The following is a 16,597-nucleotide window of genomic DNA, read 5'->3' as shown; positions in this document are numbered from 1 at the left end:
TGATATCTTAGTGTAGTTTTGATTTGTATTTCCCTGATGATTAGTGATGTTGGACATCTTTTCATGTGCCTATTGGCCATCTGTATATCTTCTTTGGAGATATGTCTGTTCATATCCTCTGCCCATCTTTTGATTGGGTTGTTTGTTTTTTTGCTGTTGAGTTGTGTGAGTTCTTTATATATTATGGGGTTTAACCCTTTGTCAGATATATGATTTGCAAATATTTTCTTCTAGTTCGTGGGTTGTCTTTTTGTTTTGATCCTGGTTTCCCTTGCCTGGCAGAGGCTCTTTAGTCTGATGAAGTCCCACTTGTTTCCCTTGTCCAAGAAGACATGGTATTCCAAAAGATCCTGTTAAGACCAATGTCAAAGAGTGTACTGCCTATATTTTCTTCTAGAAATTTTATGGTTTCAGGTCTTACCTTCAAGTCTTTGATCCATTTTGAGTTCATTTTTATGTATGGTGAAGGATAATGGTCTACTTTCATTCTTTTGCATGTGGCTGTCCCGTTTTCCCAACACCATTTATTGGAGAGACTTTCTTTCTCCCTTGTATGTGCTTGTCACCTTTGTGGAAGATTTGCTGTCCCTGGATGTGTGGTTTTATTTCTGGGCTTTCAATTCTGTTTCATCGATCTGTGTGTCTGTTTTTGTACCAGTACCATACTGTTTTGATTACTGTAGCTTTGTAGTACATTTTGAAGTAAGGGATTATGATGCCTCCAGCTTTGTTCTTTTTTCTCAGGATTGCTTTAGATATTTGGGGTATTTTCTTGCTCCATATCAATTTAGGATTCTTTGTTCTATTTCTGTGAAGAATTGGGCTTCTGATTGGGATTGCATTGAATCTGTAGATTGCTTTGGGTAGCATGGACATTTTAACTATGTTTATTTTTCCAAACCATGTGCATGGAATATCTTTTCATTTCTTTATGTCATCATCATTTCTTTCAATAATGTCTTATAGTTGCCATTGTATAGGTCTTTTACCTTCTTGGTTAAATTTACTCCTAGATATTTTATTCTTTTTTGTTGCACTTATAAATGGGATTGTATTCTTGAGTTCTCTTTCTGCTAGTTCGTTATTAGACTATAGAAATGCAACTGATTTTTCTAAGTTGATTTTGTACCCTGCAACTTTACTGTAGTTGTCGATTATTTCTAATAGTTTTCTGATAGATTCTGTAGGGTTTTCTATATATGAAATCATGTTGTCTACAAACAGCGAGAGTTTCACTTCTTCATTGCCTATTTGGATTCCGTTTGTTCCTTTTTCTTGCCTAATTGCTCTGGCCAAAACCTCCAGTACAATGTTGAATAAGAGTGGTGAGAGTGGACACCCTTGTCTTGTTCCTGTTCTCAGAGGGATGGCATTCAGTTTTTCTCCAATGAGTATGATGATGGCTGTGGGTTTGTCATATATGGCCTTTATTATGTTGAGATACTTTCTTCTATCCTGATTTTGTTAAGGGTTTTTATCATAAATGGATCTTGTCAAATGCTTTCTCTGCATCTATTGAGATGATCAAGTGGTTTTTATTCCTCATTTTGTTAATGTGGTGTATCACATTGATTGATTTGTGGATGTTGAACCATCCCTGTGTCCCTGGTATAAATCCCACTTGGTCATGATGTATAATCTTTTAGATGTATTGCTGTATTCGGGTTGCCAATATTTTGTTGAGGATTTTTGTATCTATGTTCATCGGCGATATTGGCCTGTAGTTTTCCTTCTTTGTTTGTCCTTGTCTGGCTTTGGTATCAGGGTGATGCTGGCCTCATAGAATGTTAGGATGTATTCCATCTTCCCTAATGTTTTGAAATAGTTTGAGAAGGGTAGGTATTAAATCTTCTTTGAATCTTTGGTAGAATTCTCCAGGGGAAGCCATCTGGTCCTGGAGTTTTATCTTTTGGGAGGTTTTTTGGTTTTTTTTTTTGAGGAAGATTAGCCTTGAGCTAACATCTGCCACCAATCTTCCTCTTTTTTCTAAGGAAGACTGGCCCTGAGCTAACATCCATGCCCATCTTCCTATACTTTATATGTGAGACGCCTGCCACAACATGGCTTGACAAGCAGTGTGTAGGTCTGCACCTGGGATCTGAACTGGTGAACCCTGGGCCACCAAAGCTGAACATGTGAACTTAACTGACTGCTGTGCCTTGGGCTGGCCCTGGGAGGTTTGTGATTACTGTTTCAATCTCTTTACTTGTGATTGGTCTATTCAGATTATCTATTTCTTGATTCAGCTTTAGGAGGTTGTAAGATTCTAGGAATTTATCCATTTCTTTTAGATTGTCCAATTTGTTGGCATATAGCTTTTCATAGTATTCTTTATAATCTTTTGTATTTCTGTGTATCTGTTGTAATTTCTTCTCTTTCCTTTCTATTTTTTTTTTTGAGGAAATTAGCCCTGAGCTAACATCTGCTGCCAATCCTCCCTTTTTGCTGAGGAATACTGGCCCTGAGCTAACATCCATGCCCGTCTTCCTGTACTTTATATGTGGGACACCTACCACACACAGCACAGCTTGCCAAGCCGTGCCATGTCTTTACCCAGGATCTGAACTGGCGAACCCTGGGCCGCTGAAGCAGAATGTGCGAACTTAACCGCTGTGCCACTGGGCCGGCTCCTCTAATTTTATTTATTTGAGCTTTCTCTCTTTTATTTTTTGTGAATCTGGCTAAGGGTTTGTCAATTTTGTTTATTGTCTCAAAGAACCAGCTCTTTGTTTCATTGATCCTTTCTACTGTCTTTTGTTTCAATTGCATTTATTTCTGCTCTGATTTTTATTATTTCCCTCCTTGTGCTAACTTTGGGCTTTGTTTTTCTTTAACTCTGTTTTTTATAGTTTGTATTTTAATTATGGGAACAGTTGCTTTTCCACCATCATCGATACACTGTTCAAAACCTATTGGAACCTGGGCTTTATGCTTCTGCTTGATGACCAACTCTTTGTTTGCATGCCTTTTGTGTGTGTGTATCTGAAGTTGTTGTGTGCCTTTCATCTGGCGCTCTGTCCTGGCCGTAAGCAGGCAGGTGTTTCAGGATGTATCCCTGGTCTCAGCCTGGGGAGCTGCGTACAAATTCTAAAGGCCCCTTAGAAAGTTGCAGGGAAAGGGGCCCAGCAAGGTTGGGGTGGAGTTGGTAGAGACTGGCTGGCTGCCAAAGTCCTCATGAGATAGTAGCTGCTTATACCACAGGCCACTGTTAAATTCTCACCTTCATAAAGATACAAGTCCACAGTCCCTGAAACCGTGGGGCCAGATAAGTTGTAAAATTCCAAGTTTTCCTGATTTTAGGAAGACGACATGGCACATCGACTGTACTATGTGTAGCACCCTGCAGAATCCTATAACCAAACAATTGAATATTTCTGTAGCAAATATTCACAGTAAAAAGGAGAGAGAAGACTATAAGTAGCTTCAAGTCAGTTCAGTGAGTTATGATGACTCTCAGGCTTCAGAGCTGTTTGGATTTTGGAAATGCAAATAAGGCATGTGGGCATGTCAGGTTGACCCAACAATGATCAAGGAGGCCCTGTGTAAAGCCCCTCTCTTGGTTGGTCTTGTCTAGTCCTCACAGTGATTCTATGGGTTGGGTCCTCCAACCACCCTTATGTTATAGGTGAGGAACCCAGGCTGAAGGAGTGACTTGTCCAATGTCACATAGCTAGTAAGTAGTAGAGCTGGGACCCAACCCAGGTCTTTCTGACTCTAAAAGTAACGTTCCTCATCTCCTCAGTCTCGTATTCAATAAGACTCAGGGATGTTGACTCACACAGACAGAACTCACAAGAAGTTGATGTCTAAATCTTGAATGCCAGTGTGTTCAATGATTATGAATGGGTACAGCCCCATGATCTGTGCAAGTTGGAACACCTTGGTGGCAAGGAACAGAGGTCCATTCAAAGTACTTCATGGAAAAGGGGATTTGTTTCAGGGTTACAGATGGCTGGGCCTGGGAGCCATCAGGAACCCAGGAATTTCTAACGGCTGGCCTTTTGTCTTTCTGACCCATTGATTTTGCTTCTCTTGTAACTTTTTTCAGATGCCACTGGTCAGCCAGCCAGGGCAGGATCAGGGGCACACAGCTGTTGCCCCAGGCAATGGGGGTGGTGGTTGGTAATTTCCATACGAAGGGTGTGCAAGCATTCTGAGGCTTGGCTGGCCTGGTGGGGGTGGGAGTGGGGGTAGATGGTGATTTAGGTGGTTTGTATATTTATAGGAATGAGGCTTAGATTGCCAAGTTAGATGGATTTTAGCTCATTTGAATATTTAATGTGAAGGCTGTGGTTTCTTAGGGCGTTTTTCCTTCTTGGGGCAGGGTCACCCAGCCCTTCTCTGTTTCCAGAGCACTGTGTAAGAGCTCCCTCTGATTATACTTACCAGAGTAGGCTGAATAATGGCGCCCAAAGCTATCCTCCTTCTAATTCTCAGAATTTATGAATATGTTCCTTTACATGGCAAAAGAGACTTTGCAGATGTGATTAAGTTACGGATCTTGGGATGGGAAGATTATCCTGTCTTATCCAGCCCAATGTCATCACAATATTCTTTTTAAGAGGGACACAGGAGGAGTCAGAGTCAGAAGAGAAGGAGTGATACGCGTTGCAAATGGAGGAAAGGGCCACAAGCCAAGGAATGTAGGCAGCCACTAGAAGCTGAAAAAAAGCAAGGCACTGGATTTTCCTCTTGGAGCCTCCTGAAGGAACCAGTTCCTTACACCTTGACTTCAGCCAAGTGAAACTGATTTCAGACCTCTGACCTAGAAAACTGTAAGAGAATACATTCGTGTTGTTGTAAGCCACCCAATTTGTGGTAATTTTTTACAGCAGCCATAGGAAATTAATACACTCACCAATGGGGAGACACCAGCTGCTGACTTGGGGCTGCCCAGCATCTACTTCCTCTTCCTAATTTCACTCCAATTTTCTTTCGGGGGGATCTTTTTCCCTATCCTATGAAGTCATGGTGGGAGGGGGAGATGGTAAAGCTAAGTGTCTGCCTGCCCCCCATTATGGAAGCTGAAGGGGTCCCTGGAGGCTCCTTCCCTGACAGAGCTCCTCCCATTGTCCACCCAGCTGGAGGTGGGCAGAGGATTTTGCAACATGAGCAAATGGTGGTGGGCTGGCAACAGTGGTGGTAGGAGCAGTACTGTGCTAAGCTGAGCTCTCTGCACTTCCTGACTTTGGCTTTGGGCAAGTTACTTCAAACTGTTGAGCTTTTATTTCCTTATATGTAAACTGGGTGCAATAAGAGTACCAACTTCACATGGTGTTTGTGAGGTCCATCCATCAATGCTGGCTTCTATTCTTAAAGGTAGGAGGGCCATGTAAGTGGCCAGAGGGAGCCACTTGATCAAGTTCTTGATCAAGGAAGTAACATCATCTCTTCACCTTTTTGGGAGGCACACAAGATGGGAGGATAACCTAGATGCCTTTGGCAAAGCAGATTTGGGAAATGCTGAGGCTGGGGTGGGTGGTGGGAGCAGAGGTGGAGGGGCATTTCCCAAGGGCTAAAGTAACTGCCATTCCCTTCTGAAGAACAGGCATGTTGCCCCACGGCCGACCTGCCACATGCCTAGATGAGGGTGCTGTGGACAGCTCTTAGTTTTGCCAGTCCTGCACCTGATGCCTCTTGTGGTAATTGCATTCCTATTTTTCTGGGGGAGGCATGCCTCCTTCCACTTGCCCGCACCCTATCTCCTTCTTGAGGGGCTGATCTCACCCCTTTCCTAGAGGGGCTCCATATAGCCAGGTCTGGCCAATCTTGCTCTGATTGGCTCAGGCAGGGGCATGTGACCCAAAAGGGTGCAATGAAAGTCAACCCTGGGACTTCGGCTGGAACTATTGGGAAACAGCTCCTGCTTTCCCCGTGGCATGTGAGCTAGGAGCTGCCGGGGACACTGGAGAGAACTGCATGAGAGTGAAGTCATCACAGGGGGAAGCAGTGCAGAGAGATTCGAGGAAGACTGAGGTTATTGTTTGAGCACCTGGATCTAGCTGTGCCTGAAGTGAGGTACCACCCCAGGACGTTTAAATGTGTTCCCGTTTTTGTTTTACTCTGAGTTGGTTTTTTGGTCACTTGTATCTGGAAGAGGCCAGACTATTTACCATTTACAAACTCCAAGAGACCCCTGCAGACTCTCCTTTTTCTAGTAGGGAGAACATTCTCTGCTGCTGTTTTCCTGCCAACTTTAGGGTGTTCAGAGAGGTTTGGGGCAGAGAATGGAAAGCGAAGATGTGGGAAGTAACAGTACCTCCAGCCAGAAGGTTGTATGAACCCCTCCCAGCTAATTATACCACAGGGTTTGGGAACAGAGTCCTCTCATTAAACTTTTAGGAGTCTTGGAAGGATAGGGCAGGAATTAAACCAGCAAAGCTTGGAGAGCTTGGTGCGTGCCAGGTATTGTGCTCAGGGATGTACACCCATCGTCTGAAAACTCGCCTCAACCCTGTGAGGCACTACTACCGCTCTCCCCTTCGCAGATTTAGAAATCAAGGCTCTCTGGTTCGGACAAGTGGCCTGTTCAACCTTTCCCAGTTTGCAAGAGGTGGAGGTGAGACTTGAACCGAGATTTCCCTTCTCGAGAGCCCTTGGTTTGGTTACGTTAAAACTACTCAAGAGGTCTGGTCACCCGATGACCACTTGGTAAGTACTAGGCGGCAGTTTTGACACTTTAGCTGGATTATCTCACTGAGTCCTCCCAACATGCTTTAGTTGTCGGACCTTCCTGATTAAGGACAAACAGGCCCCTGGAGACCTGACCTTAATCACGCAAAGGCTCACGGAGATGCGAGACTCAAACTCAGGTTCTCCATTGGGTTTGGCTCTCCCAGGGACATGGGCATTCGCTGTGCCACTTACGTTCGCGCACGCGCTTGCACACCTCCAGGACGGGGATCTCATCACTTCAGCGGCGTCCTTCCCCCGGCGCTTCTTGGGGGTACTTCCCTCCTCGCCGAGTCCCGCGCCCCAAGTCCGGCGTCGCGGGTGAAGCAAAAGGCACAGTGGCAGGAAGGGGCGGAGGCGCCTGGCCCAGGGTCGTCCGCAGTGCGGCAGGCGGCGGCGCCGAGCCCTGAACTGCGAGCGCTCGGGTCAGGCCGGACGGGTGCGGAGGGGGTGGGCGCGACGCCGGGAACAGCGGCCGGCTCCGAAGGATGCGAGGCGGGGCGCGGGGGGAGGGGGCGCGGCGAGTGCGCGCGTGCGCGGTTGGGGGGATCCGCGGCGGCGCGCGGGGAGCGGGCGCGGCGAGTGCGCGCGTGCGCGGTTGGGGGTGGAGTGGGTTGCCGCGGCGGCGCGCGGCACGGCGGGAACATGGCGCGCGGGGTCGGCGCGCGCGCCTAGCTGGCGGGACCGTTAGCTCGAGGCGGACGCGGCCCGGGCCCCGCCGGGATGGAGCAGTTGCCGCCGCCGGCGCTCGAGCCAACCCCGGGGCCGACCCCGGCACGGAGCCGCAGGCGGCGGGAGCCCGAGTCGCCGCCGGCGCCGGCGCCGGTGAGTGCGTGAGGGGCGCGGGCCGGGAGACTTTCTTTGTGAAACTCTGTCGGTGCGAGCCGGGCAGGGCCTCAGCGGCTGACGAGCGCCCGCGAGGCGGAATCCGCCCCCCGGGCCGGGTTCGAGCCCCGCCTCGCCCCGCTTGGCGGCAGGACCAGCTCTGCTGCCTGCCCGCCTCAGTTTGCTGCGGGTTTCTGTGCGCGCGCGCGGGGGTGCGGTATACAGTCGGCGCCTAATGCCGCGGCCCCTCCCCCTCGCCTTCCACCCCACCGGGCGGCGGCTGCCGCCTACCGGGGTCCCGCGGGAGAGGTAGACTGCAGCCGCTGGGAGACAGGTGTCGGCGCAGCCCGGGGAGGCTCAGGTGCAGACAGCCCCAGGTGGAATCTCAGGGAGTGAGCTGTCCGTCCCCGGGAGGAAGCAAGTCTGTCGGTGGCTCAGCACCGTGATTTTGGGATGCTTTACATCCACCCCAGCTTCGTAGTTTGTTTGGGGGTATCGGTCAGGGTGAAGGATGCTGAGCGAAATGGACTTCGGAGGTGTGCCCTCGCCGGGTGGGATGGGATGGGATGGGATGGCCTTGAGCATTGGGCTCCCAAAACAGCCAGGGCATAGGAATAATCTGGAGCGCTTGAAATAGATAGAGGCGTCCCAACTCACCCCAGGCCCACGGATTCAGGCTCTCCAAGGCGTAGGAGCAGGTTTTGAATTTGAACAAGCTCCCAAGTTGTTGTGATGCAGGCACATTGACAGGCACTGTTTTAGAGTGAGCTTCCTGCAGCGGGGACCTGTTGTGTTTATAGCTCACCATGGCATCCTGATAGCAGGCACAGTGCTTGGCACATGGTAGATGGTCAGAAAATATTTGCAGGAAGACTAAATGACTTAGGGAGTTTCCAAAACAGGAGTTCTTGAGACACTTTCAGGAGCTTTTTGAGATTATCTTTGTTAGATTTACTGTGTAATGTGATTTTTCTCAGGTCCCAACTTAACTTTCGTGACTGTTCATAATGCCGTGTCTTCAGTATGTTCTAGGCAAAAGCGGAGTATACATTGGTTAGTATAAACCATCCACTCCGTATGCCCTAGCTAGGTTAAAATTAATTCTGAAACAAAATGCAGAATAAAAAAAATGCATGTTTCTTTCTCTTCATCATTTGGGGATGCTAGGCTTATAGGATTTTGTTCCTTTGAGGCAGGTAAATATTTACATTTTCATCAAAGCAAATCTGAATTACTGTTTATTCAGAAAAGTTGGCAATTTGCTTAAACCTCTGAGTATTTGTAGTCTTTGTGTGACATTTTGAAATTGAGATTTATGTTTAGTTCAGAGTCGATGCTAAAATAGAATTGTTTGGAAGTTATTTGATATTTCAGGGCCTTTTTTTGGAATTTCAGTAGTGTTTTTTTGTTCTTCACTGGATGAAATATGAATGTGTAGGAAGCCCAGACTAGGAGTTGAGGTTGCATCTGAAGAAGAAAAATGGAAAAATTAGGTGCTTTATTCTCTGTGTCATTTTTGTAGTTTATGTGGATGTCTTTTTTTTCTTTTTTGCATGTGTTGGTATTATTATGATATGATTTTCCCTTTGTTCTGTTGATATGATTAAATATATTGATTTTCAAGTGTTAAACCAACTTGGCACTTCTTTTTTTTCAAATTTTTAAAATTTTTTTAAAGATTGACACCTGAGCTAACATCTGTTGCCAATCTTCTTTTTCTGGGGATATCTTTCTTTAAATCGAAATATAATTGACATTAGTTTTAGGCGTATGACATAATGATTCGATATTTGTGTATATTGCAAACATCCATCACCATACATATGATTTTTTTCCTTGTGATGAGAACTTTTGAGATCTACTCTTTAGCAACTTTCAAATATCCCAATACAGTATTATTAACTAGAGTCACCATGCTGTACATTACATTCCTGTGGCTCTTTTTTTGTGTCTTTTAAAAAACAAGTTTTTTGAGATATAATTTGCCTACCATAAAATTAACCTCTTCAGTGTACAATTTCATGGTTTGTAGTATATTCACTATTTGCCCAACATCACCAATATCTACTTTTAGAGCATTTTCATCACCCTACAGAGAAATCTCGTGCCCATCAGCATTTTTTATTAGATTGTATCCCAGCCCCAGGCGTAACTAACCTACTTTCTGTCTCCATGAATTTAGTTATTCTGGACATTTTTCATAATGTAATCTTACAACATGTAGCCTGGCTTCCTTCACTTAGCACCATGTTTTTGAGGTTCATCCATGTTGTAGCGTGTATCAGTACTTTATTCCTTTTTTTACCGAATAATATTCTATTGAATGGATATACCACATTTTGTTTGTCCACTCATCCATTGATAGACATGTGGATTTTTTCCACTTTTTGGTTATTATGAATAATACTGCTATGAACATTAGTGTACAAGTTTTAGCATGGTCATGTGTTTTCATTTCTCTTGGGCATATCTCGATTGCTGGGTTATATGGTAACTCTATTTTAACCTTTTGAGGAGTTGACAGACTTTCCTAAGGCACTGCACCTTTTACATTCCTACCAGCAATGAATGAAGGTTCTAGTTTCTCTGCATCCTCACCAGTCCTTGTGGTTGTCTGTCTTTTTAACTTCAGCCATCCTAATAGGTATAAAATAGTATCTTGTTGCGATTTTGATTTGCATTTCCTTGATGAGTAATGATGTTGGACATTTTTTTGTGTGCTTATTACCTATTTGTTTATCTTCTTTGGAGAAATGTCTTTTCAAATCCTTTGTCCATTTTTTGGGGGTCCATTTTTTAATTGGGTTATTTATCTTTTTATTATTGAGGTGTTTCTTAAATATTCTGGATAGTAAACCTTAATCGGATATGTGATTTGCAAGTATTTTCTTCCATTCTCTAGATTGTCTTTTCACTTTTTTGGGTAATATCTCTTATTGTAAAAGAAGTTTTAATTGTGATGAGGTCCAGTTTATCTATTTTTTCTTTTGTTGCTCGTGCTTTTGTTGTTGTATCTAAGAATCCATTGCCAAATCTATGGTCGTGAAGATTTACTCCTATGCTTTCTTCAAAGAGTTTTATGTTTTTAGCCCTTATATTTAGGTTGTTGATCCATTTTGAGTTAATTTTTGCGTAAGGTGTAAGGTAGTGGTCCTAGTTCATTCTTTGGCATGTGGTGATCCAGTTTTCCAGCACTATGTATTGAAAAGACTGTTCTTATCTCATTGGTTGGTCTTTGTACCCTTATTGAAAATCAACTGACTATCAGTTAGGTTTTATTTCTGGACTCTCAGTTTTATTCTAGTGTCTGTCTTTATGCCAGTACTACACTATTTGATGACAGTAGCTTTGTAATAGGTTTTGAAATTAAATGTAAGTCCTGTAACTTTGTTCTTCTTTTTCAAGACTGTTTGGCTTTTCTGGGTCCCTTACATATGGGTTTTAGGGTGAGCTTATCAATTTCTGCTGAAGAGTAGCTGGGATTTTTACAGGGATTGTGTTTCGTCTGTCCTTTTAGTAATGTTTTGTAGTTTTCAGTTCCAAGTCTTCCACTTCTTTCAAAAATTTATTCCTAAGTATTCTATTTGATGGTGTTGTACGTGCAACTGTTTCTAAAATTTTGTTTCATATTGTCATTGTTCATCACTATTTCATTGCTAGTGCACAGAAGAAATGTAATTGAGTTTTGGATATATCTTTTTTTTTAATTAATTAATTAATTAATTTATTTTTATTAATGTTATGATAGATTACAACCTTGTGAGATTTCAGTTGTACATTTTTGTTACTCATGTTGTGGGTACACCACTTCCCCCTCTGTGCCCTCCCCCCACTCCCCCTTTTCCCTGGTAACCACCGATCAGATCTCCTTATCAATATACTAATTTCCACCTATGAGTGGAGTCGTATAGAGTTCGTCTTTCTCTGACTGGCTTATTTCGCTTAACATAATACCCTCGAGGTCCATCCACGTTGCTGTGAATGGGCCAATTTTCTCTTTTTTTATGGCTGAGTAGTATTCCATTGTGTATATATACCACATCTTCTTTATCCAATCATCAGTTTCTGGGCATGTAGGCTGGTTCCACGTCTTGGCTATTGTAAATAAAGCTGCGATGAACATAGGGGTGCAATGGACTCTTGAGATTTCTGATATCAGGTTCTTAGGATAGATACCCAGTAATGGGATGGCTGGGTCATAGGGTATTTCTATTTTTAACTTTTTGAGAAATCTCCATACTGTTTTCCATAGTGGCTGTACCAGTTTGCATTCCCACCAACAGTGTATGAGGGTTCCTTTTTCTCCACAACCTCTCCAACATTTGTCACTCTTGGTTTTGGATGTTTTTGCCAATCTAACGGGTGTAAGGTGATGTCTTAGTGTAGTTTTGATTTGCATTTCCCTGATGATTAGCGATGATGAGCATCTTTTCATGTGTCTATTGGCCATATTCATATCTTCTTTTGAGAAATGTCTGTTCATGTCCTCTGCCCATTTTTTGATTGGGTTGTTTGTTTTTTTGTTGTCAAGCAGTGTGAGTTCTTTGTATATTATGGAGATTAACCCTTTGTCGGATAAGTGGCTTGTAAATATTTTTTCCCAATTAGTGAGCTGTTTTTTTGTTTCAATCCTGTTTTCCCTTGCCTTGAAGAAGCTCTTTAGTCTGATGAAGTCCCATTTGTTTATTCTTTCTATTGTTTCCCTCAACTGAGGAGTTACAGTGTCCGAAAAGATTCTTTTGAAACTGATGTCAAAGAGTGTACTGCCTATATTCTCTTCCAAAAGACTTATTGTCTCAGGCCTAATCTTTAGGTCTTTGATCCATTTTGAGTTTATTTTGGTGTGTGGTGAAAAAGACTGGTCAATTTTCAATCTTTTGCATGTGGCTGTCCAGTTTTCCCAGCACCATTTGTTGAAGAGACTTTCTTTTCTCCATTGTAGGCCCTCTGCTCCTTTGTCGAAGATTAGCTGTCCATGGATATATCTTTTAATTTCATCATTTAGAGCTAGTCTGTTCCAATTTTCTGTTTCAAATGTTCCGCCCAAAATAGTGAGGAAGAATGGTCTTTGAAAGCTCAAGATTGGATGCAGATCTAGGTTCCTATCTCAAAGTTTTGGCTCTGCTACTTACTAGTTACATGATTTTGACAGATCTTAGCTGTTGTACATCTCAGTGTTCTCATATATTTAATGGGCAGTATTGTTAAAGAAAAGAGAATATAAGTAGGTATTTAGAACAATGCCTTGTATGTCGTAAGGAATTGATATATTTCTTGTTTATCTTCTTCTGTTAATTAATTACATTTAAAAACAAGCCAAAAAACAAAAAGCAAACAAAAACACCAAACCAAAACAAAAATAACTAAAAAAACCCCCAAACCCCCAAACAAACAAACCTAAAACCACAGACCAAAAAAAAAAAAAAAAAAAAACCACAAAGAAAAAACCACAAACGAAAACCTCAAACCTCTTCCGGTCCCCATCTCTTTTTTGTGACCCAAGAAATCCTTGTGAGTGCTTGAGGAACATCCACAGACAACGTCTCGCATACCACACAGTTGTATTGTAAAAGCTGCTGAATCTAGGCTGCCCTATAGGCTATTCGACCACGTATTTCTAAGTATTATTAAAAACAATAAAAGTGTAACTCAAAGCTATTTGTTTTTACCCCATAGTTATTAATGTGCTGTTTTTACACTACTTATTTCTCCTAAAAGCAGAAGCAATATTTTTTCATTAAATTTTGATGATTATAATTCTATTTCTTTTGAATGATTGCTGTTTTTTAAAAACTCTGTTAGAGGGGCTGGCCCCGTGGCCGAGTGGTTAAGTTCGCGCGCTCCGCTGCAGGCGGCCCAGTGTTTCGTTGGTTCGAATCCTGGGCGCGGACATGGCACTGCTCATCAAACCACGCTGAGGCAGCGTCCCACATGCCACAACTAGAAGGACCCACAACGAAGAATATACAACTATGTACCGGGGGGCTTTGGGGAGAAAAAGGAAAAAAATAAAATCTTTAAAAAAAAAAGAAAACAACTCTGTTAGAGACGAAACCTCATGTGTGAACTTAAACTTAATAATACTTTTACTTTGGTGTCTATTTTGGTAGCCAGAGTAGGTCACTGTTTTGTACAGGAAGAAACCAGAGACACAATATAATCCAAATATGATGCTTGGAACACATCATATTCGTTGAATGTGTATTTACTATGAACCAAAGAAAATAATTGTTCACGCTGTAAATATTATTTTAACAATAACAACTTACTGCCAAAATCACAACTATAATTAAATTTGTAACCCACAAACCCGCAGTTGATAACTCACAGGCGATTCTATAAGAAAATTTTAAATCAAAGTTGATCTTTATCTAAAAACTCTTTTATTACAAAAACTGCACATGTGCATCGTATAAAACTATAAAATATAAGACGAGCAAAATTACCCCCCATAGCATTACCAAATGTAGTGATTATGACTTAATACTTTAATACTTATCTTTGTGGAAATTTATCTGTGCGTGTTTCTATCTAACAGTATTTACACACACACACAAATGTATATAGATATTTAACTAAAATAAGGTAGAACTGCACAAATTGTCTTTAATTTTTATTGTGTTTTATAGTAAACTTAATTTAGGTAAAACTTACATACACTAAAATTTACGATTTTGAGTGTGTAGTTCTATGAATTCTGACAAGTATATGTAGTTGTATAATCACCAGCACAGTATGTAGAAGTAACAGAAGACTGTTTCTTTTTATTACTGAGTATTACTCCTTTGTTTGTGTCCTGCAATTTGTTATCTGTTCACCAGTTTTTGGTGATTGTGAACAGAACTACTATGAACACTCACACACAAGTTTTTGTGTTTTTCATACACGCACCCATACATACATATATATAAGAATGAGATTACTGGTTTGTATGGTGAACATATACAGAAACTGTTTTGAAACCTACTTTTTTTTCCAATCAACAATCCAATCTCCACTTTCCATTTAAGTAAATTTTCCTCTTATTAAATGCTCAGACAATAATCAGATTTTTTCCAGTCTATCCAAAAATGTTCTTTAAAGCTGTTCTGTCAAAATCAGTATTGAATCCAGGATCGTGCCTTAATTAATGTTGCTTAAGTCTGTTTTAATCTAGCATGATCCCTTTTTTCATGACACTGACTCATTGAAGAGATCAAACCAGTTGTCCTGCAGCATGTCCTATCATCTAGATTTGTCTGGTAGCTTCCGTGTGGTGTCATTTATCTTGTTCCTCTATTTCCTATAAACTAGAAGCTGTATAAAAAGACTTCGTGGGTATGAGTTAAATATTTTTGGCTACATTATATCATTGGTAATGTCTACTTAATGTTGTAATATAAGGCTTGTTTTGTCATTAGTATTTTCTTGCTGTTGAGAAAGGGAAAACAGTGGTAATGTCCTTCTATTCTTTAAGTAGTGATCAGAGACTAGTCCCTTTTGCTAGAGATCAAAAGTAGTATTGGGAGATTGAAAAGACGATAACACTAACTAGAGAGTAGAACAGAAAAAGGGGGAAGTAGGTGTCATTGTATGGCTCCATTTACCCTCACTGTGACCACTACCAAAAACTCCCTTTTCATCTTATGGTTATAGTTACTTCTAGGAGAAGATACTTCAGTCTGAAAAACATGCATTATTTTAAATTATTAATAGTGTAAAGTTAACTTGCAATAATCTGAAATGTGATTTGTTGAGATTCTAGATGACAAATAAGTGATGATTTGTAATGAGTATGTGGTACTATTTTGTGGAGGAAAGAATAGGATTGCTAAGAAATAGCAAGCGGTCTGAGTACCACAGCAAACCTGAGTTTGTGTTGTGGTTTTGCAAGGAAAAGAAAGGTTAGCTCTGACTGTTAAATCAGGGAAAGCATGTTATTGTATGTGGTTTCTTATTCCATGATTATATATTTGGCATTTCCATGCTATCACTGGCTAAGTTTGCCACGGTGGAAGTTAAAAAATTGCCATAGCAGTGTTTCAACTTACTGTGGACTTAGTTCAGAAAATGGTAGGAAAAATTTTTTATCGGTATTCTTTGCACTTGCAGAATTGCATAAAGAATATCACTTTGATGAAGATGAAAATTACTGAGATTGTTATTGTCCTCTAATGTCAATCATCATAAAAAGAAAATCAAATTAACCTTGATACTTGTATTTTGCCAAATCATGCATATAGAAAGCCATTAGTGCTCATTTTTAGATTATAGACACAAGAAAAAACAGTTTATGAAGATGAGGAGGGGAAAATAATGATGGAATAGATTAAAAGAAACAGATGTATTGGAAAAGAATCAACCAAATAAGCAGAAAGCAGAAGAAAGTGAAGATGGGAGGAGAGAAGAGGGTAATGTTTAGATTTAAAAGACAAACGTTCTAAAAGATATTCTTGGGTTCTCTGTATACCTGGGCCTTTTCTTTTTCTTTTTTCTTTTTTTTTTTTTGACTGAGCTCTGCAGCATCAAGTAAAGCTGGAATGGATTCAGTTCTTTGGGGCTGAAGGTATATTTCTTGGTTATTTTGTTTTAGCAGTTGGACTGGGCAGTTTAAGGAATGTAGTTCTGAAATAAGAATAAGTCTAATCTTGACATCCCATGTTCATGGACCAAAAGACTTAACATTGTTAAGATGACAGTACTCCCCCAATTGATGTACAGATTAAGTGCAATCTCTATCAAAATCTCATCTGCCTTGTTTGCAGAAATCAACAAGCTGATCCTAAAATCCATATTGAAATGCAGGGTGCTCAGAATACTTTACTTCCCAATTTCAAAATCTTCTTTAAAGCTACAATAATCAAGACAGTGTGGTACTGGCATAAGAATAACATAGGTCAATGAAACTAAGAGTCCAGAAATAAACCGTCACATTTATGGTCAGTTGGTTCTCACCAATGGTGCAAAGACCATTCAGTGAGAGAAAGAATGGTCTTGACAAATGGTGCCAGACAACTGGATATCCACATGCAAAAGGATGAATTTGGATCCCTGCCTCACACCATACACAAAAATTAACTCAGAATGCATCAAAGACCTAAATGTAAGAGCAAAAACAATA

The 16,597-nt window shown here is 41.5% G+C and overlaps 1 protein-coding gene and 1 long non-coding RNA gene across 6 annotated transcripts in view; one reads left to right on the top strand and one right to left on the bottom strand.

Moving 5' to 3' along the window:
• Nucleotides 1-7,164, bottom strand: part of LOC123287990 (uncharacterized) — a 29,699-nt gene extending 22,535 nt beyond the window's left edge. For 2 of the 4 annotated variants that reach the window (XR_011505424.1, XR_011505423.1), the window contains exon 1: nt 6,868-7,115. This is a non-coding gene — a long non-coding RNA (uncharacterized lncRNA). Of the gene's footprint in view, nt 1-6,867 lie in introns of all 4 variants that reach the window. The other 2 variants (XR_006531464.2, XR_011505422.1) reach the window with 2 other exon arrangements.
• A 107-nt stretch (nt 7,165-7,271) lies between these two features.
• Nucleotides 7,272-16,597, top strand: part of TTC28 (tetratricopeptide repeat domain 28) — a 597,782-nt gene continuing 588,456 nt past the window's right edge. For both annotated transcript variants that reach the window (XM_014835534.3, XM_014835530.3), the window contains exon 1: nt 7,272-7,497. In XM_014835534.3, the coding sequence (XP_014691020.1) occupies nt 7,396-7,497 (102 nt within the window). In that variant the 5' untranslated portion in view covers nt 7,272-7,395. The remainder of the gene's footprint in view (nt 7,498-16,597) is intronic.

This window comes from Equus asinus, chromosome 8 (assembly GCF_041296235.1).
Source record: "Equus asinus isolate D_3611 breed Donkey chromosome 8, EquAss-T2T_v2, whole genome shotgun sequence".
NCBI classification, from domain to species: domain Eukaryota; kingdom Metazoa; phylum Chordata; class Mammalia; order Perissodactyla; family Equidae; genus Equus; species Equus asinus.
This window is presented reverse-complemented; position numbering and strand designations above follow the sequence as displayed.